General features: G+C 38.8%; 1 protein-coding gene across 8 annotated transcripts in view; it reads left to right on the top strand.

Annotated features, from left to right (window-relative positions):
• LOC146004042 (nucleolysin TIAR-like) overlaps positions 1 to 21,431 on the top strand; it is a 1,204,848-nt gene that overhangs the window by 34,867 nt on the left and 1,148,550 nt on the right. For 6 of the 8 annotated variants that reach the window (XM_083142630.1, XM_083142632.1, XM_083142636.1 and 3 more), the window contains exons 1-3: positions 11,157 to 11,207; positions 11,282 to 11,331; positions 11,450 to 11,546. In XM_083142630.1, the coding sequence (XP_082998756.1) occupies positions 11,196 to 11,207; positions 11,282 to 11,331; positions 11,450 to 11,546 (159 nt within the window). In that variant the 5' untranslated portion in view covers positions 11,157 to 11,195. Of the gene's footprint in view, positions 1 to 11,148; positions 11,208 to 11,281; positions 11,332 to 11,449; positions 11,547 to 21,431 lie in introns of those variants that run through there. The other 2 variants (XM_083142628.1, XM_083142629.1) reach the window with 2 other exon arrangements.

Below are 21,431 nucleotides of genomic sequence, written 5' to 3' on the forward strand. Positions count from 1 at the left end.
CACTGGTCATAGCCTCCCCAAAGTTGTGGTTTAGCGGTTTCAGTCCCCCAAAGTTGATGGTATAGAAAATTTTAAATGTGTATTTAAAGTTAAGTTCATGTGGCACAATTCAGAGTAAACTTTACAAGAGAAGCAAAATAATACATTACATCCTCTTAAGCAAAATTATTTGGGGGCTCTGCCCCCTCATTGTTAATATTGGGGGAGGGGCTCGAGCCCCCCAAGCCCCATGGAGTCGGCGCCTATGCTCCCCACTGAGGATTTTGAGTTCGAGTCGTGACCGGACATGGGCGTTTCTTTTTATCGTTCCTTCATCAGTTTTATCTAATCATCATTCATCTTCATCTTCATCGCATTCATGTTCGGGATTCGAACTTAGGACCCCTGGTATCGTAGCGCGATACGCTAACCGCCTACCTAATCGCCGGCACTGCTAGATATATATGACATATTTTTTTTTATAATAACTTTGTGCCTATCTGCTTACATTATGACATACTTTTAAATTTTACTTTACGTTACAGTACATCGTTTTCCCCGTGCGTTGTCGTTCCTACTACCACACGCACCGTCCCTCAACACTGTAACGATACTCAATCCCGGGAAACTCTGGAGCAAGGCCGCACATAAAGGGGAGGAAGCGAGTGGGCGGAGCATAACAGTACACGCACGCAGCTGCATAGGCTGGGAATTTCAATCCCCTTTCCCCCTCCATGCAATCCCGTTCCCTCGCAAGTGTTCATTGGTCGAGCCCTCTCGAGTCACTACTTGCGCAGAGACTTGCATTTGCTCCAGAGATTCCCGGGACAGATTATATATCTGCTCACATCAGCCATGGCATAACAACTGACTCACAAACGAATCATGTGACCTTCAGAGCAGGGATGCCAATCACGAAAACAAAATCATTCCCAAGCAACGGAATACAGGACAATTTGCAACAGTCGAAACAGGATATAGTCCGTTTACTTTCAAAACATCTCCAGCTTCCTGTGCGAGTCCAGCAAGCGAGCCTACCAACAGTGTAGATTGTGAGCGGGAGAGTTAGCGATAGGTGCTGGGTTGAGATGACGTCAGCGGCTCGCTTCTTGATTGGAGCCTTCGAACCTTTTGACTCGCTCCCAAGCTGCAAATGTAGAACACCCAGAGATGTTACGGAAGTAATATCACTCTACATGCAAGTAGGGGTACGGGGACTTCTTAGACACTCTGTACAATTACCTTGATAAAAAAAATACTTCTTAATTTAGCACAAACAACATAAGTATGGATTACGTGTCGTTGCGTCACTGAAACCGCATTATGCACCTTCCTGTTTATGCATCTCTGCCATCGAAGAAGTAAAAATGCAAACGATTTCCCGCCGACGCTAAAAAGCTGCTACCCCTTTATTGCTAGAGGGCGCAAAGAGTAGATATCGCTCGCAATTTGCATTCTAAAGCTATGCTTGCCGTGACGCTATTCTGTCTTGAGGGCATATCCTTCACGTTAATCTCCTGCGAAATGGCTATTCAAAATGCCCGCAGGCTTCCCCTGCTAAGCTTAACGCCTTATATGCTATATTTTGGCCAATGACAAGCAGCAGTGGACGAATTTAATGCTTTGCTTTGAGACGGCTGGTTGGTAGGAAATCTCCTCTTGGAAAAGATTAAGCACCACTTTATTAGAGCAAGTGAGTTTGTGTTTTAAGTCAACTTTATGCACAGTAAGGCTAATCGGGACTGGACCTACAGTTTAAAGTGGGATCCGAACCATTATGTGCCTCCACCGGGTATCGAACCCGGGTATTAGAGCAAGTGTTCTTAAATACATAATTATTAATATTGGGCCGCGGTAGCTCAGTCGTTGTCGACCTCCGTGGCGGAGTGGTTAGCACAGCGCGCTACGACGCCAGGGATCCCGGGTTCGAATCCCGGCTCAGACATGGATGTTTGTGTTCGTCTGTCCTGATGAAAATGATTGATTCGTTGATTGATTTGGTGTTTTAAGTCAAATTTATGCACTGTAAGGCTAATCGGTACTGGACCTACAGTTTAAAGTGGGATCCGAACCACTATGTGCCTCCACCGGGTATCGAACCGAGGACCCCTTCTTTACAAGGCGACGACGCTACCACTGCGCCATCAGGAAGGCCCTGTTGGAAATGACAATTGAAAGAAATTGACATGTATGGGTTTCAAGAATGGGTAAGGCTACCGCTCAGTGGTCTTCGTTTTTAAAGAAAATAATTAAAATGTCGTTAGGGCGTCTGTCTACCATGCGAGAGACCCAGGTTCGATCCCCGCCGGGGGAGAAACGAGATTTTTTCCACCTGTTTAAGCGTCTCCGGCTCCCACCCAGCGTTCTATAAAGTAGGTACCTGGAGAAAACTCTGGGGGGTAAAGTGGTCCAGAGGCGTAGTGCTGATCATATCGTTACGAGCTAAGGTTCTTGACCCAGGGCTGGTCCATGCAGACACAATGGGGGCGTTAAAACCTTAGTCGTACTGGATTTCACCCTCTGTATTAGAGGGTAGGACCCGTTGACCAACGGGCGACGAGTCAGAGGTAGAGCAGTTAAATTAAAGAAACACTATTTGAATAGTTAATTGACTGGGTTTATTTTGGCAAGCAATAGATTATTAAGAGGGAGAAGGATTAGCGCCGTAAAGGGGCAGATGCTTATCTCCGGATCGCCCGGACGCTGGTCCCGCTTTCAGGCCTGAGGCGTCTCGCCTCCGGACAGGCCCCGGTTTGGGCCCCACGGCCTCTGGACGGCCCTGTAGACGATTCTCCCCGTCCGGCACTGTTGAGCTCTCGCGACACGATCTCGATCCTTCACGTGCTTGTTGGCTTCTCCTCCTTAGGCACGTTGTTAACCCCGTGCTCTCGGGGGTTAGGAAATACTTAGGAAAGGGTTTCCGGGTATGGCCGGTAACGATATCACCCCCACTTTTGGCCGTGATCAAACTCCACACCCCGTATACGCCTTCATGGAGTGGTGCATAGCACAGGGGAGCACTTTACTTTATTATTATTATTATTAAGACCCGGACTACTATGTAATACCATATATTTTGTCTTTGTATGTACAGCATCGGCGTACACAAGGGGGTGGGGCAGGGGCTACAGTCTCCTCAGAAATTGGAAAAAGATCAACATTTTAAAATGAAAGCAGATACAACTTTAGATAGTGATAAATTCAAATCTCCCTTAAGGCGAGGAGATACAATTACTCACCAATTGTGCATTTATTTCAGTATCACCCGAATGGGCACTGCTACTAAAACAAACCCTGGGTGTATCCAAGAGTATGAATTTCTCTCCATGTTACAAGTGCAAACATTTTGTTACGTTGATTATTAAGCTGGACACGATGTTTGAAAAATATGATGAATAGTAATTTTCGGAATCCCATGTATTCCTTATGGGGAATCAACTTCAACATCAAGTTACGGCTAATCAAATTACTTTTCCGCTGGTGCAATTCATCTTCAAACTGCCCTCTTCCCGTTGACATCTCTTTCTATTCCATCCGAAGTTTTATATTCACAAGAGAATGAATCAAATCATACTCCCATATGATCAATGCCTTTTCCCTTGCCTCCTGGCAGTGTTGCCAAACCTGATGGGCATAAAAGAACTAAATTTCACCTTAAATGGAGTTAAAAGTTACTCTCATGGAGCTAGATTTACGATGGCTGGATAAAGTGCATCCTAGTGTAATGTTAGTTGTCAAAGGGGCGGGGCACTGCTATTATCGTTAACTCTAAATTGATGACAATTTATTCTTAGTTTTCAACATCTAGATCCGGCGGCATCGCCCATCTCAATAATCCACCGATGGTGGTATGAAATCGAAAGTAAAGAATTCCCTGACGACAATATTATGTCAATTTCACGTCTAACATTGCGCTATAAAGAAGTAGCTGGGGAGATAAGAGAGAGTGGGGCGACGCAGCCAATATAACAATATCACGTCACGTGCAAAATGTATAATTATGACAAAAGGTAGTCTATGTGGGTCGGAACCAGAGATGGCATCATAGTGGGGCATGAAGTTCACAGCCGAACGAGTGCACGAAAGATTGATTGATTAATTTAGTTTATTTTACTTCGCGTTTTGTGCCTCTTGGCTTATTTGTGAAGATGGGGATGAGTGATGAAATTGATGAATGTACATTCGCAAACAACCAAACCCGAGCGGGATTCGAACCCGGGACCCTTGGCGTCGCAGCGCGATGTGCTAACCACTCGGCCACAGGGTCCGGCTAGAGTGCACGAAAGAGCCAGATCTGGCTCCAAGAGAGCTAAGTTGGCACACTGCCATGGACAGAAGGGCTTGCGAAGACTCCCGTGGAAATTGTATCGCATGACCTTAAATTGACTCCCGATTACAATTTTTGTCTTTGAACAAATGGCAGTTACCAAATATTCTATTGTGTATCCTCTCCGTTACAACGCAGCAATGTAATATCACTTTTAACATTCCAGCCCGCTCTGGAAAAAAAAAAATCATTTGTACGCTAGTGAGAGGAAGAGCGAAGCAAAAATGTCAAATATCGGTGAACGGCAAAGCTAGAAACTATATTCATGATTTTCATGTTACATATTTTTACATATTTTGAGGCATATTACGTATTTTCTCTTTAGTGTGCATATTATTATATAAAATGTAGCTACAGGTGTGGAGAAGTACGGCTTAGTACATTCTCGAATCTCGATCTCAGTGACAGAGGCGGTGGTGTGGTCAGCATCACGCTTCGGCTATATTTTACCTTCAGGTATACATTTGTGAGAGGCTGGGTGAACGCCAGAACAGGTTGTGGGTAAAATTCGTACGTGATAGCACCCAACGCGAGGAATCAATCCCGGGTCGTCTAAGAGCTCAGACTCAAACTGAAAACTTATGCAGCCGAATCAATGAAAGATTGTTTCGGTTATATGTATTATTTTCCGTCCACGTGTCGAGATGCAGTCATGGGTGCATCCAGGTGGGGCGACGCCAAGGGTCCCGAGTTCGAATCCCGCTCGGGCTTGGTTGTTTGTGAATGTCCATTCATCAATTTCATCATTTCATCACTCATCCCCATCTTCGCAAATTAGCCAAGAGGCACAAAACGCGAAGTAAAATAAACTAAATCAATCAATCCATCAATCAATCAATCTTCAAGTGGGAGGACGGAGTTGGGGTGTTCAACGGACGAAGAAATGAAGACTAAAAGTGGTAAACGCTGTAAGTGCCACAACAATTCAAACACTGTTTTCAACTTTAAACTGTGAAATGTGCCATGCTTTATAATGCGCTAAACGTGAAATGTGGCTGGTAGCCCTCTAAGTAGCTCAAAGGGCGTGTAAAGAGGTCACTAGTGTGCACGTTCTGACGGGCTGATGTGCTGACCGATGCGATTTCCCAACACTTTCGCTTTTGGCACTTACAACGTTTACCACTTTTAGTCCTCAAATATTTTTAGTACATTAATGAACAGGAGAACGAAGCAAAATAATTGTCTTTTTCAAGGAAACGAAATCTAAAATATCGGGTTCTGTCTCCCATACCAGAATGGACCGTTTTTTCAATGGCTCGTAGTGTCACTTCGGCCTATTGGTTGCGCTTGCGCAGTAAATACATTTTTGCATGCGAAGGTGCCCGTGTCGCTTCGGTCTGAAAGACCCCTCAGAGCTATAATATGATTGAAGATAACGAAAGGATAGATTTGGTTTATTTTACCTTGCTTTTCTGTCGCTTTTGGGTAATCGCGAAGATGAGGATGAGGAAGGGACACTCACAAAGAACACGCATTCCGTCCGAGATTCGAACCCGCAACCCTTGGCGTCGTACCGCACTCTGGTTACAATTCCGCCACGATAAGGAAAGAAGTCAGTAAAGACTGTCCCAGACGGGCTATTCCCTCATGGTGTGCTGCGAGGTCGCTACGCATATTTCTACCGGTATAACCCCCTCCCCTACTTTTCCAGTTTAAAAATTTGAGGTGAGTATTTCTATTCAAGTGACTCCCCACTTCGGGATATGGTGGTGTCAGTTACCCGCAACTGGTTTCTCTTGGCACCACCGCTTCTCCATGGGCAGGTGAGAGGGTTTGAGGGTTGGGGAATTTTAGCGTCGGGATTGGTTTCAATTCAAAGCCACAGTTGACAGCGGTTACGCTGAGTCTCTCTCCGTGACAGGTTGCAGGGTTAGGAAAGTTACCTTTAAAAAGTAACTAAGTTCTAGTTACTGGTGGTTGTAAAGTAACTGTAAGTTACTTTTACAATTACATTCTGCTGGAAAGTTTCTTGAAAACACATTTCATACAATCAACGATCATTAATTGTAATAAAATAAATATATTAAGACTTATATGTGTTATATTTATGAATATAAACCTTCATATATTTATATTATTGCCGTAAACAAGGTTTCTCATTCATTTTATTTTACTGTCACTCTATATGCATATACAGAGACAGTCATGGACGTCCGCAGAATTTTTTCCAGGGAGGGGCAAGCAAGGTAATTTTTTCCAGGTGGGGCAAAGGACACATATTTTCCTCCAAAATAGTGATGCCCTCTCAAAAAGCACTATTTCAGTCTGAAATTATCATGTTTCTTCAACGAATTTATAATTGAAATGAAATTATGTGTGAAATATATAATTTTTAGGTACACATTCATTTTCCAGGGATGGACCGTGCCCCCACCTTGCCTCCTCTTCCGGACGCGCATGGAGACAGGACATTGATTGTTTGATTGATTTGCTTTATTTTACATCGCTTTTTGTGCCACTTTTTGGCTAATTTGCGAAGATGGAGATGAGTGATGATATGATGAAATTGATGAATGGACGAGGCCAGTATTCGAATCCGGGACCCCTGGCGTCGTAGCGCGAGGTGATAACCACTCTGCCATGCGGGCCGGCCCAGAGACAGAGGAGAAGATAATTTTCTATTAGAAAAGTAAATATAATATTCGATGCTTAAGGTAAAACAAGATCACATACACTAATGCCCAAAGCATATATTTATAGTTATGAAATGCTTTTTTACACATGGTGCCGTCGTTTTCACTTGCACCCCTACTCCTTCTAATTCGACTTACACATACCAAAGGACTGCAGCAATTCACTCAAAACCAAGGTGATATGATTCAAATCAGTTTGATTTAAATCAAGATTTAAATTACTTTAAAGAAATAATTTATATGAATTTGTAGATATCAGAATCTCTTTTGGTGAAAGTACACTAATCTCATAATAATTGAATGGTGTTTACTAGGTTCTAAGAAAGGAAGAGAAGGTTCGAGTTTTTGTTTTAGGACCACTTGTATACACATATAGGCTAATTGGGACTGGACCTACAGTCTCAAATGTGATCCGAACCACTATGTGCCTCCACCGGGTATCGAACCCGGGAACACTTAATTACAAGGCGAAGGGAAAGAAAGGGAACAAAATATGTCTACTGATGGGGTGAAGCTAATAGGAAAAGAAATGTAATATGTCAACTGTAAACACACTTCAAATTTATCTTTATTTAAAATTCAATAATTTTCATACGCGAGAAAAAATTGTGTGCAGAATAATGCTAAACTGTAAATATGTAAATGACAGCTGATATTCAGCAAACTATTATTAAAAAATCGCCAACATTCAGACACAAAGACTACAAATAATATATTAAGTTACAATTATGTAGTACATCCAGAATGTTACATTTTCATTAGGAAAATGTTATTATTATTATAGTTTCATTAACACACTCAACAAACATTTCCACAATAGTTAGATCTATTCAGTAACAGAAACAAAAAAATGTATATTTACATGTATTTTTTTTAGTTGCTTTAATGAAATTGTTCAAATATTTTACAGAGCTGTTTACCAGAGCCCTTCTATTAAAAAGATATATCTATGTATATGTACAGTGCCTAAAAGCACACAAGCAATTTTAAGCGTGTTTCTTTAAAGAAAATAAAAAATCGATTTAAATTAAAATAATCCGATTTAAATAAAAAAAATCACCAAATATGATTTCTTAACATGAATCATGATTTATCCACCTTTCTCAAAACACTTAAGGCCTTGCGCGCAATTTGCAACAACGAATTGCAATTGTATGTTCCTATATCAGAAAAAAAAGTAGGGGTATAGGGGGGGGTGAATTTTCGCAAGGCACTATACAGTGTCAGTCTTTCTTCTACAACTACAGGGTTTATATTTTATCACTATCTTTGTGATTGTCCTTTCATCATTAGATCTTATCGCCCCTCATCTTCATCTTCGTGATTTGCCAAAATCGGAAGAATAGCGTTGCTAAATAACAAAATTCAAATCAAACCAAATCGAACTTGCTAACTCCTTACTTTCAAACACTGGATAATATAGCTCATGGGGAGGAAACAAAATTAAACGTCAACGGTTGAAAAGAAACGACCTTGACCACAGCAGGAAAACTTACTCTTCAGAAACGGAAATCACAGGAGATTAGGGAAATAATGACCCAGAAATAGAAGACGAGAGGAAACTACAGATAGAATCTGTAACGCCTCGTTTATAACAGGAAAGGAAAAATATTTCGATCAGGATATGACGTAAAAATTATTATAGCTGCTCTATAAAGAAGAGAAAAAACCCTCTGGCCCTGTCGTCGCATTTACAACCCTAAGCGAGCGAAAGGAAGCGTGGGCGATGCAATCAGGTGCTTGCCATGCAACATCGTCGTCTCCTGTATTCAGTGCCACGTGTTTGTATCATAATGAAGTAGAGAAACTGACCACAGCGAAAGTAGAGACGTAATTTATAAATTTGGCAACGCAAGGCTACATTTTCGTCTGCGGTGTCTCCGAAAAAGTAAACAAATGACTGTCTATTTTAAGTTCGTGATTTGGTCTCACCTTTAGCTACCATGTGGTGATAATAATACAAATAATATATTTTGACTACGGTGATTAGTATTGCCATATGCCCAATTTTGCTCGGACATTTCCCAAATTAAGAATGAGAGAACGTCTTTCAATGACTTGCAAAGAAGCACAGGCCAGCTTGATGATGCAGTTGTGATTCCTTCATGTAGGAAGTGAGGAACTTCCTACAGTTTCATCTATACTTATTTCCAGTTTTCTACTTTTTAAGAGTTTAATGAGCGTTATAACATTTTGAGCGCAATCAAGGTTCGCTACTCGACTGTCAAGAGTCAATGTGCTAGTCATCACCCGCAAGTTCCAGATCTGTTGCCCAAAGACGACCGTCTTTGCCTTCCGCCCGCTGAGGAACCTTTCTCGTCATCCTACAGGCAGATGGGTGAGGGGCAGTGCAAGGTAGGGCGGGGGTATGCGGGGGGTTGCCCAGTTAGGCCCGTATTCATAGTTAAATCTCAAGACACTGTGTAAGAGATTCTTAGCCAAGACGATCTTGGGAAGGTAATCTCGTCTTGAGACAGTGTCGTTTCATAGTCGTATCTTGAGAAACTCTTGGCTAAGATCCTCTCTTCCCAAGGAAAGAAACCTTCTCTTCGCCAAGATCTCGATCTTGAGATGAGATTGCCTGAAGTGCTGCCAACATTTAAGAAATGCAAGAGAAAGTGTCAAAAGAAACAACAAAACACATTTTTAAATACATTAATACGTAAATTACGTGAAGTTATGAACAGAGTCGTAAAAGTACATTTGTTTCCATAACTGATGATTTTGTTACATAAAAGAAATTACTTTCCTGTCTTTGTATGTGAAAATTGCATTAATATAAACTCCCAAGCTCAGGCTTCCAAATACAATGCATTTGAAAAATGTTAGAATATTCCTACTGTCTGAAAATACAAAATAAAATGTGTCCCTTCAATATGGACCACCCTTACTTTATGCTACAGTACGTGCATACTTCCATTCCTTTCGTTTCTATTTATTTATTTATGAGAGAGAGAGAGAGAGAGAGAGAGAGAGAGAGGGAGAGGGAGAGAGAGAGAGGACCCCACACATACACAATATAAGCCATTTTGGTTGTTATTACGGTTTCACGTGACGGGGAACATAATCTTGGAAGGGGAAGAGGGTACAAATACATAATGCACGTCAGCCATCATTTGACAACTATAATTTTGTAGAAATATGTACAGTTCATTTTAGCAGAACTAATGCTAGCTTCGTTGGTCTGTTTCTTTGTGCAGGTCTTGAGTGGTATATTATGAGATCTGCCTTTTCTTGTAGATGCTTGACTTGAGATTTCGAAATATCGAGTAAGCTCCATGTGAAACTCTCAATAATGTTCCTGTTTCTTTTTTCCCGCAACACAATTGGCGGCGCACATTTCTGGTCCAATTGGCGGTATTCTTAAAGTTATTAACAGTGTACAAACTGATAATTCACAAAAGCAATATCAAAAATAAAATAAAATACAATAACATGCGGTACGGTAGCCTATAAATTACGGCTGTATTTTATGTACTTAGGCCTCAAATACTCATTTCATATTCTTCTATTTTTAAATTGAAATCTATGCCTCCTTTATGCCAATTTTTGGCAAATCATAATCATTGATCAGTATTCTATCATAGGTGTTTTTTTTGTAGACGTTTAAGTTAGTGGAAATATGGTCTCCGCGTTTCACGAACATTAGCGTATGCCGTATACCCTGTGAAAGAAACTATAGCACTGAGGCTAATACAATTAAAATCCGAAACATCTTGAGCATTATTTCAATGTTGTTGAAGGAGAGATCATGGAGTGAGTTGACAAACATTATGTTTTACTTTCCGTAGTGAAATAGAAAAGAGAGATCATGATATGTAAAGTTTGAATATAATTTTTTCGATGCGACTCGCTGTTTACGAATGAACGCTCTACAAACGTTTTCTTAATTCCCTTTCTTGAGAAAAGAATGGTTTTAGGATGGAATTATTATTGGTTTATTGAATAATAAAAATAGAAGAATGAACATGTATTGAACGCATAGCCGGTTTCAATGCTCAGTCATCCCTTTTTTCTCCTTTAATTCTAATATATGATTGAACGATACTTTTTTAATGAATTCGCTTCCCTTACTTTATTTCCCAACCTTTATTACAGCCTAAATTATTCATAATTGAGTAAGTTATTAATACGCAATCCAAATGTTCTCTGGAGATGAAACGGATGCGTATGTCACTTGTTTTACCCATGGTACCTTTCGATGCGCCCGAGTCGCTTCTGCGGTGTTTTGTGTAGAAGTAGTGGGGGTACCCATAATGGCGAGACAGGTTGGTTGTGTTCCATGATATTGCATATATTTATATGTTACCATTTTTATAGCTTCTTTGCTGTTTTCTAAAAGAGTGCATTTTCTTTTCAGATGTTTACCGAAGAAAGCCATCCTCGGACGCTGTAAGTAGACTTCATCGCTGTACGTAGACGTAGCATCTTCATTTTTGTACACAATGTGTGCATTATGTTCCCGGCATACTGTTTGGTTTCAACGTGGCTGCCTTGATTTCTTCTTCAGGTATGTTGGGAACCTCGATGCTTCCGTTTCCGAAGATCTCATCTGTGCCTTGTTTTCGCAGATCGGACCTGTGAAGGGCTGCAAAATCATTCGTGAGGTAGGACTTGCATGCATACAATATTTTTTCTTTCTGTTTGTGTTCACGTTGCACCTAACATCCACGTCAATATTGAGCGATCCGTTATTGCGGATCACTATATGAAACAAAGTGAATAATTTTGTCTTGTATATGTAGTTTATGGTATTGAGATTTGGTTTTCAGGTAAATTTATTCGATTTCGCGAAAGTGTCGCAGTGATGCATAGCGTGTCGTAACGTCAGATCAGGTTGCTGCACCAAGATGCAGCATTGGCGCCATTTCAAGTGTTGCATCTGACTCTAAGCTTTGGTAAAGTGTAGTCCAAAACATTTTCCCGAATGTGCTTAGGGGTGTTCAGAGCGATTAAATTCGTGCCTGATACGTGCATAAATGTACTTACAATTGTCCTGACTTGCGTAATTACATTGCGTCATTCTTATGGTGATCTGACATCCGTATGCTTGCGAAAAATAAGCTGTGTTTACTTCGAGTAGTCTGTTATGTCGCCCTAGTATTTTTTTTTCGTAAAGCCTGTTATTTTTACTATGTTTTTTCAACCCGAGACCGTTTTTATAGTCTCGTACATTTGAAATGTGAGAAAATGCGAAAGAATGTAGAGAATGATCGTTAGTGGTGTGCGAAAGTTGTTGGATGAAATTCACCATTAGTCTAAAGGCTATGTGCACTCTGACTGCCAGTACCTATTGATTTTTAAAATGATGTATTTTTTTGCGTATTTTGATACCAACCAACCTTTATGTATGACTGCTACTGAAATCATTCTCTTAAAGAAGTGAGATTTATTTCTTCTCAACTTAGGACAAGTGATAGATAAATTTTTGTCTGTCATAACATTTCTCAATGGTGCTGTATAAATTTGAGGCTTGCAAGTAGTTAACAGATATGTAAGATAGGTCAGTAAATGCTGGCCAATTCTGCAAATAATAATTGACGCTTTATATTTTTTGAATTTTGGTTGTGCCAAATTTTTATGAGTCTTCCTGCAATCTCATGCTTGATAGATGAAATACTTGCATACTTCTAATTGGGATGGGGTTTATTTTTACTTAGTCCACTATTACATTCATTTTTAAGTATTATTCTCAATTAAGGTTTCTCTCAACATTAACTGCTATGCCACTACATAACTGTCCTAGATATTTTCTATTAATTTGAAGGTTACTAAGTGCCACTTGACCTGCATTTATAGATGTAGATTGATCAAAATTCAGACAGTTGTGTGCATTACAGGCGTTGTCATAGGATTTGATGTGTTTCATATTTATAAACTTGTAAGGTATTGATCCCATTAACCCTGTTCTTGAGATAGTCAGTATATGTTTTATTTATGATTATTCTGGCACTTGTTACTACATATTTATGAATAGTTCAAGAAAAACATAATTTGGCACATGAAATTGTTGTTTTCAGTGTGGAATATTAGTTTCAAACAGTAAGCATTTTAGTAACTACTTGTCAATTACCCATTTTATTTTATTATATTCTGTCTGCTTTTGTAGGTGCATGCACCCTCCTGATGCTCGTTTTTTTTAAAGCAATGATAGGCATTCTCTGTAGTTTCTTTCATCATTTTCATTTTTCATTGAAAGAATGTAAGAACTCGTCAAACTTATGCCAAGACTGAATATTTCTTGCCTCATTGTGGAATTGTTCACTTAGTCTTGGTTAATGCTCATTATTGAGCTGCCGGGAAAGGGGGGTGGGTTAATAGTTGGTTTTATAAGGAAATTCTAAGTTTACACTTATCTGTGTAATATGTTGTTCATAGAAGATCAATGTGCATGAATACTGGATGTAATCTCACTATTTCAAGAATTTTGCAGCATGGGAGTGGTTGACTTGCACAGTTTAGATTTCACCTTAAACTGTAGGTCCAGTTTCAGTTAGCCTATCAGATAAAAAAAATAGTATTGAGCAAGATAAAACACTTTCGCTAGGTTACAATTTTTTAAAAAATATCACATAGTTCATGGAATTTATTGAATAGAATCACTCACATTGACCACATTTTTTCAATCTTCCTAATGGGATAAGTTTTGCTTCATTTTTGAAGTACACTGATTGAGACCTGTATTTGTTTCATGCATTAAGAATTTTATTTACAGATAATTGCTAAGATAGTAGGTTAATGTACTATCCATTACTGTGAATAGTATTGCTACATGCTTTTCAAAGTAGTAAATATTTTAGCTGCCTTTAGCATAACTTTTTGGTAAATTTCTTATATCCGCAAGATGGATTTATTCAAATTTACAATGGTTCGTGGGGCTATGTGAGAATGGTGTGTGGGGCTATGCATTTTTTTTCTAAACCAATTTTTAACTATTCTAACCCAACCTAACCTTACCGGAAATGGTTCGTGGGGCTATGCATCAATGGTTTGTGGGGCTACGTAGGTATTTTTGGGTTCAATGGGGTGGAAACACTGCATGCCGAGTACGGTAGTGAAACTGTGACCGCCATTTTGCATGTTACCGAAGGCAAAAATAAACTAAGAAAACTTACTTGATATGTTGCAAATAGAGCTTATTTTGGAAATAAGCGAAATGCCACCTTCAACAGTGTTTGTCAATGCAGAATACGTAAGCACGAATATTCAAATTAAATGAACTAGCAAATTTCAGCCGTCTTGCGGATATAAGAAATTTACCAACTTTTTACCATTTTTGGCTAATTTAGATGGTGAGAAGTGATTAGATGACATTGATGAAGTGACACCCGCAAAGAGCACCCATGCCTAGGCTGGTACTCAAATCTGAAAAATTGGGTGTGAGAGATTGATAGTCGACCATTTGGCGTGCTTGACAACCGACCCAGCTTTTATAATTTTTCAGTTCCTTAGTCTTGGGACTGCATTGTGTGCTTGTTCTTTTTGATCTTATCAGGATTCATCACATCATCTTTTTGATTAGCGAAAAAGTGCAGAGAGCAAAGTAAAAAAAAAAAATCAATCATCTGCTTCACACATTGACTTCTGTGGCTGTGTGGTTAGCTTAGACCGCTACGATGCCAGGGTTCCTGGGTTCAATCCCAGTCTGGGTGTATTTTGTGTATATCCTTTCATCAATTTCAATATATCATCACTCATCCTCATCTTTGAGCAATAACCAAAAAGTCAGAAAAGTATTAAAATGAACCCAATCAATCAATCCAGTTTGTTTGAACTTGACTCTCAAATTGGCAATTGTTCGTCATGTTGGTCCCTTTTTCCCCACACTCATGTGTGGTCAGATAGTACACGCAAGCTTATCCTGATGAGAAGTAATGAATATGCAGACTAAATACCACATGTAGTGACATTCCCTGTGAAGTTTGGAGCTGATATCTCTGACAACGTGGAAAGTGTTAGTTTTGTTTTTATTGAGTCCTTTTTTTACACCCTGTAGGTTGTGTTGGTAGGATTTTCATTTTTACAGCATAGTTTCCTCGTTAAATTTGTGAACATTTGGTCTGAGGACTGTAACATGGAAAACTCAATCTTTAACCTGCTCAGAGCCATTATACGATGGCGTGCTGAAAAGTAATGCATCCTAGTTTTTTTCATTAGAAAATGTTGAATTTTTTTGAATAAAAGAAATGCAGGTAACTTTCTAGGACTTATTGTCTATATCTACACAATTCCGGCGATGAATGCACGTCTGCCAAGAAGAGACCAGTTTCTGAATGCAGTCACTGTATTTCAGTGAGAGATCGACAAAAGGAGAATTCTGTTTGTACTGCATCATTAGACTCAAAGTGAGCTCCTCTCAACTGTTCCTTAAGCTTTGGAAACAGATGAAACTCGAAATGAGTTCATCAACACAATTTCGATGTGCTTCATTAAGTGCAGTACGTGACCTTTCACTCTCCGTTCTTTGTCACACATGTTGAGAGTTCCTTGGCTGTTGTTTTCAGTATGAGCATGAACAGCCCAATAGTACAGTACTGTCGTCTATACATACATCTTCATCAAAAAACCTTCATTCTCCGGTGAATTTCAATTGGGGATACATTTTCTGAGGTTAGAAACTCTCTCACTGCACTCGGCTGCAGACACATCTACATAGTAGGGTTACATGCTGCCATTTTCCTTGCTATAGTGCAGCACCCCTTGGCGATAGAGGTTTGGAATGTGCTATGGAGAAGCGTGAAAGTCTGATGAATGCAATTCATGGTTGCTCAAAATCCAAAATGTATTTACACAGTCACAAAAAAAAAGTAGGAGGCATTACTTTTCAGGATGCCCACGTACATTAACCTCCTTCCACATGGCCGCTCAGATGCTACTAATTCTGAAAAATTAATTTGTTTGTAATATATTGTAGGGAATTCAAGTGAATCTTTTGTGTTATTTGCTTTTCCTGTTTAGATAATTGATAGTTTTGTGGCCCTACAAATTATTTTCTGTAACAGATTTTAAGATGACTGCGAAAGCAAATGACACGAAGATTCACTTGAATCATAACTATTTTTAGAATAGATAAATTTTCATGAATTACTCCACTGCCAAGAGGTCAAAGGCCCAGCATTGCCTTAACTTAGTGGTGTTTAATTTAGATGCATTATATGCAAAAAATAATTCAAATTATATTGCTAACAAACTGCATGAATTGAGAATTCAATGGATTTTGTATTTGAGAAAGTTGTTCTTGCGTGAGAAATGATGCCTATGAACTACAGTTTTATTATTATGAAGTAATTCATTAGACATTATTTCTTGCGTGCACATTTTCTGAGCAAATTATGTTTTTAGTCTTTAGTATATTGACCAGCTTTAACTTAGCACATGCATACATGTGTGTTATGCTGCTTGTACAGTCACGGACACTGCGCCGGCTTGTAATGAATACATTGACTTTCAGTGGAATCGTTACAAGCCGGCATTGTCCGTGACTGTACAGTAAGAACTAAGGTGGATTGCTACTGCATACAAGAAGTTCTTGTCTGAACTTAGATAGAATGTCTCTGACTGTACTGAAACGTAAAGGTAATGATTCTGGTAATGCAATTTCCTGAAGCTCGGTGACTACATTTTTTCTCTGACTGTTCTGACTGTACAATGTTAACATACACACACACATATATATATATATAAGTATGGTTCGTTAGATATTTTATGTTTTATGAGAGCTTGTGTATTATATTCTCCATATGTAGTTTTCTTTGAAGTTCCACAATGTATTGCTCAAAAGAGCCAATGGCAGTGGTGCTTGTTAAGAACATATGAAGGAGGATCATCTGATTGTAAGTAATGATTGGTGGGAATTTCGAGAGCATGAGAAATAAATGAAGCAGTTTTTGTAATTTTTAACTGAGACAGTAAATTAGTGAAAGTGCCTTTCTTGATGAGAAGCCATTACCTTAATTTCCAGCTCTTTTTGGAGAGATTCTGATGTGTCCAGAATTTGTGCATGATTATTTCTTTTTATAGGTAGAGCTAGTTCCATAAAGGTTTGAAAGTCATAAATTCATGATTAATGTATGAATGGAGTTTACATGTTTGCTGTTTGTCGTGTGAGAACCAGAGGAATGCAACTCCAAAAATGTGTTTTTCAGTTTTGTTGAACATATCTACTCAGTTTGAAGAGCTCTGTTTGGATTCATGTTGAAATATCTTCAAATCTCCAATTTGCTGATTTTTTTTAGGGTCAGACATATTCCTAAGAATACATTTCATACAATAAAATTACATATCTCTTGTAAATTTGATATATTGGATGTCCGTCTGGTTCTCGCAGGACGTAGTTGTGTGTGTGTGTGTGTGTGTGTGTGGTTGGTTGTGCATGTGTGTTTTGTGGATTATCATTGCATAATCTTCACTTTAAAGTATAACGGCTATTTTTTTTTTTCAACCTCCGATAGGGCATGACATCAAAACCACAGTGAATAGCAAAATGGGTTTATTGACAAAAGTTACGTACACATATTATCTACTTTTCAATGTAATCACCAAGAAAATTCAGACCTTTATCATACTGATGCACCAGCTTTCAAATACCCTCTGCAAAAAAGGTGCCGCCTGTCTGTTGAGCCAGGTCTGCACAGTGTCCCGAAGCTCCTCATTGGTGTGGAAGCACCATCCTCTCAACCCCTTCTTCATCGTCGGGAAAAGGTGGAAGTCACTGCGCCAGGTCTGGGATGTAGAGACGGTGATTAAACACTTCCCAGGGAATCATTGAAGATGGTCTGGGGTTGACGCAGCAACATGTGATCGGGCATTGTCATGAAGCAAGACAATGCCTGAAGACAGCATGCCTCTTCGTTGTTCTGGATGGCTCTGCGTAGTCTGCGCAATGTCTCACAGTATGGAGCCACATTGATTGTGGTTCCCAGCTCCATAAAGTCAACCAGTAACACACCTCACACTTGGCGGGAGAGTCAGTTGTAGCAGACTACGCTACGCACCCGTTGCTCAGCTTCGACTGAAGCGTTGGCAGTGGTGGTGGTAATGGCAAGGGGAACGCCAATCATGCCACTTGATGCTCGCTTCCTAGTGCTTCACTGGCCACCTAGCAGTGCCATCGGAGGTTGAGATAAAGAAAGTAGCCCTCGTAGCTAATTGAAAGATTTTTTTACCACTGTGAAGTTTCTTAAATCTCATTTGATGAAAATTATCAAATTTGTTGCTGAAATTTATAATGACTGAGTTCGTAGAACTTTTGAGCATATTTATTCTGAACCCCCTTGTTACATTTCCTGTTGCTGTATTGGTAATTGTTTATTATCTGTGTGCAATGTGACGATATTACCAGTGGCTGAAACTATTGAGGCTTTACATGGGAGAGAAGTTTTGACTTCATGAATGCACTTGATTTTGTTGACTTCAGTGAAAATTAGTTAGGATGATTGTGGCCAATTGAGGACAAGCAGTCCCTTACTGCTGGAAACCTTACCATTCATCCGGAAAAGTCAGGAACATCAATTTTACAAGTAAGGTTCATCGAAAAATTACAAATTAAATACATTCAATCACATGGAAACATCCTGGAAATTAAATGTTTGTGTGTTGTGAAATTTACATGAAAACACATGAAAAATGATTTGATGGTAGATTTCTTTCTTACTTACACATATTTAATAGGCAGTTTTTAATCTCATGTTTTAGTGTAATGGTTTCTGATAATTCACTCTATTTCGTGTACCCACTTCTGTACCATAGGAAAATCCCTGAGGATGTGTATGATCCATAACAAAATTTTGTTTCAGGTTACTTTTCACCAAAGCTGATAACAAAACACCCCTATCTAATGCTAGTTTAAAGGGCCATTTATTTTGGTTTGCCATCTGCTTGTGTGTATAGCTGTAATAAATCAATCAGGAATTCTAATTTAGTGGACAGATTGATCTATGTAGTACTTCTCTTTCCCTCTCTTTTTTCTCACCAATATGACTTTACAATTCAGTCTATTACACATAGTTGAGAAATTGACGTAATTTAAATTTTACTCGTGATTCTCCAGAAAATTGTAGTCGTAGTCAGGCTTCTATTAGTATCCATGGACCATATTTTGAATCACAGTAAATGCTTTTTGAACTTTTCTTTTTGACATGCTGAAGATAATTTCAGTATATTTCTATTAAATAACAACCTTGCACTATGTGTAAAGTTTCTGCTTTTCCACTTTCATAACCAAAAATGCCATATTTTTCTCCCAACTGGCTTTATTAGGGATTTTTTTAATATATTTTTAGTATACTTTCAACAGTTGAATACACGCCAGCCCCCGTGGCGGAGTGTTTAGCACATCACACTACGATGCCAGGGGTCCCAGGTTCGAATCCCGGCCTGGGCATGGATGTTTCTGAGTGTCCATTCATCATATCGTCACTCATTCCCATCTTCGCAAATTAGCCAAAAGTGGCACAAGAAGCGAATTAAAATAAAGCAAATCAACTTAAAAGTTGAATACATTTTATGCTTTTGATTGACATGTAACTTGATTGAAGTTGCAACATGTACTTTAATTTAGATCTCACATGAATTCCTTCCTCTTAGCTAATTCTGTAATCAAGTTAAGGTACACTGGGTCTCTTTTGTTGAGTTTAATGTTATGCTTTATTTGAGTGGTCCGGAATTGGATCTTGAAATATGTGACACTTGTTGAAGTTGAGAAATTTGCTTCGGCAAATCTGGAATTGTCTTCATTACATGTTCTGATGGAATATCTCCTTGATTAGTCTGCATTCTTTGCCAAAATCTGCTCACATTAACTTGATTGACCTGCTTGAAGTCAAGAAATATTTTGTCTGATGAACAGTGCAATCAATAACACTTTTAATGTTATTTCCTGCTGAGATATTATCTTATTTACCTGCAATACCTAAAGATGGAAGTTTTGTGCCAGTTGTACCTGCACTAGAAATATTCGGAAAAAATTGAAATGATTGTACATTTTATTTTGAAAGATTTTTACTGGTGTTTTTTAAACCATGGTTTAATATAGGGGAGTAGTTTTTGTACTGGCGATCATGTGCAATTGTAATGAAATTTTATTGTCTACCATTTCATGTATTATATTTGTATAGCAGTAGGTAGGTAATGAGACATATTCCCTTCGTCAAATTTATCTATTCATTCTCATCTTCACAATTAGCCAAAAGTGGCAAAAAATTAATGCTAAATAACAAAAATACAAATTCTTCCATGTTGTGAAGTATGTTCATATGTGCAATCCTGAAAATCCCCTTATTTCTTGTGGAAAAGTTTAGTTTGAATTCAATGACATTCCATAATTCTGGATTCCCATGGAATCTTTTTTTTCCCCCCTGAATCGTTTTTGTCATGTAAGACCTGCAGCTATTGTATAGGGCATTGTAGAGAATCATTGCTAGAGGATATGATTTTCCACCCAATCTTGATTGTTCTTAATAATTAAAACATTAAATCGTATCACTTTTTGTGAAGTACACAAATAATTAGTTTTTCTGATCATCTTAGTAATCCTGAGGTGACTCGTTCATTACAACTAAGTACAGGGTTGGGCAAAAATAAAAGGTAATCGAAGTTATATCTCATTTCCATGTTTTGGTTACCTTTTTTTTTTGCCCCACCCTGTATGAGGTTTCTTGTAGATGGCTTCTAACATGTTGTACTGAGCAGAACATGCTTGTCTTACCTGCATATGAGCAGAAATGCAGAATGTTCACATACAGGTGAGATAAACATTTGATTTTTCTGTTTAACATAAAGGAAAATGCACATATTAACAGTTTTGCTTTGGATACAGGACAATGAAGGAGTTCTATTCCAATGATGGTTATTTATCTGACATTGGTAAAAGTTCCTTTCCCATGTTCTTGGAATATGCATAATTTGTGTTGTCTTCTCGAATGATAATCATTTTGTTTTGTACATTTCTGATTGTGTATGAAATCCTTGTAGATTGTGTCCATAATAGGGAGAGTGCTGTTGTTTTTTTAGTTATTCTTGTGTCTAAAAGTTTTGTGCTTTGATATCAATTCATGGCATTTCTTGTAGTGGATAGTTTCATCAATGGTTTCTTACGGTTCTGTTGTTGTTTTAATGAAGTACTTTTTTTGCGAGGGAAGTTTTGGGAAAGTGTTAAAATAATGTTCTTTGTGTGAGGAATGTCCAGTTTAGAGTGGAACATTCGGTCCACTATAATGATCATTTGCTTGGTATGCAAAAGAGACTGTGTGTGGACATGTTTGTTGGTTTCATATGGCAGTTTACACATTTCCATTCTTTTAATATATGCCTGTTAGGTTACAGATGCTGTATGTTGAAATGTTGGAAATTTCCGTTGTAATATCTTTTTTTTGTGTGTGAGGATAGATGTGTTGTTCTTCGATTTTTTGATGGTCAGTGACATGTTGTTTTCTGAGAAACTTACCATGTACTCTCTGTCCACAGCATTGGGAGCGGCCCTCTTGTTGGGACCC

This window comes from Lepisma saccharinum, chromosome 21 (genome assembly GCF_977018435.1).
Source record: "Lepisma saccharinum chromosome 21, izLepSacc3.1, whole genome shotgun sequence".
In the NCBI taxonomy this organism is placed as follows: Eukaryota; Metazoa; Arthropoda; class Insecta; order Zygentoma; family Lepismatidae; genus Lepisma; species Lepisma saccharinum.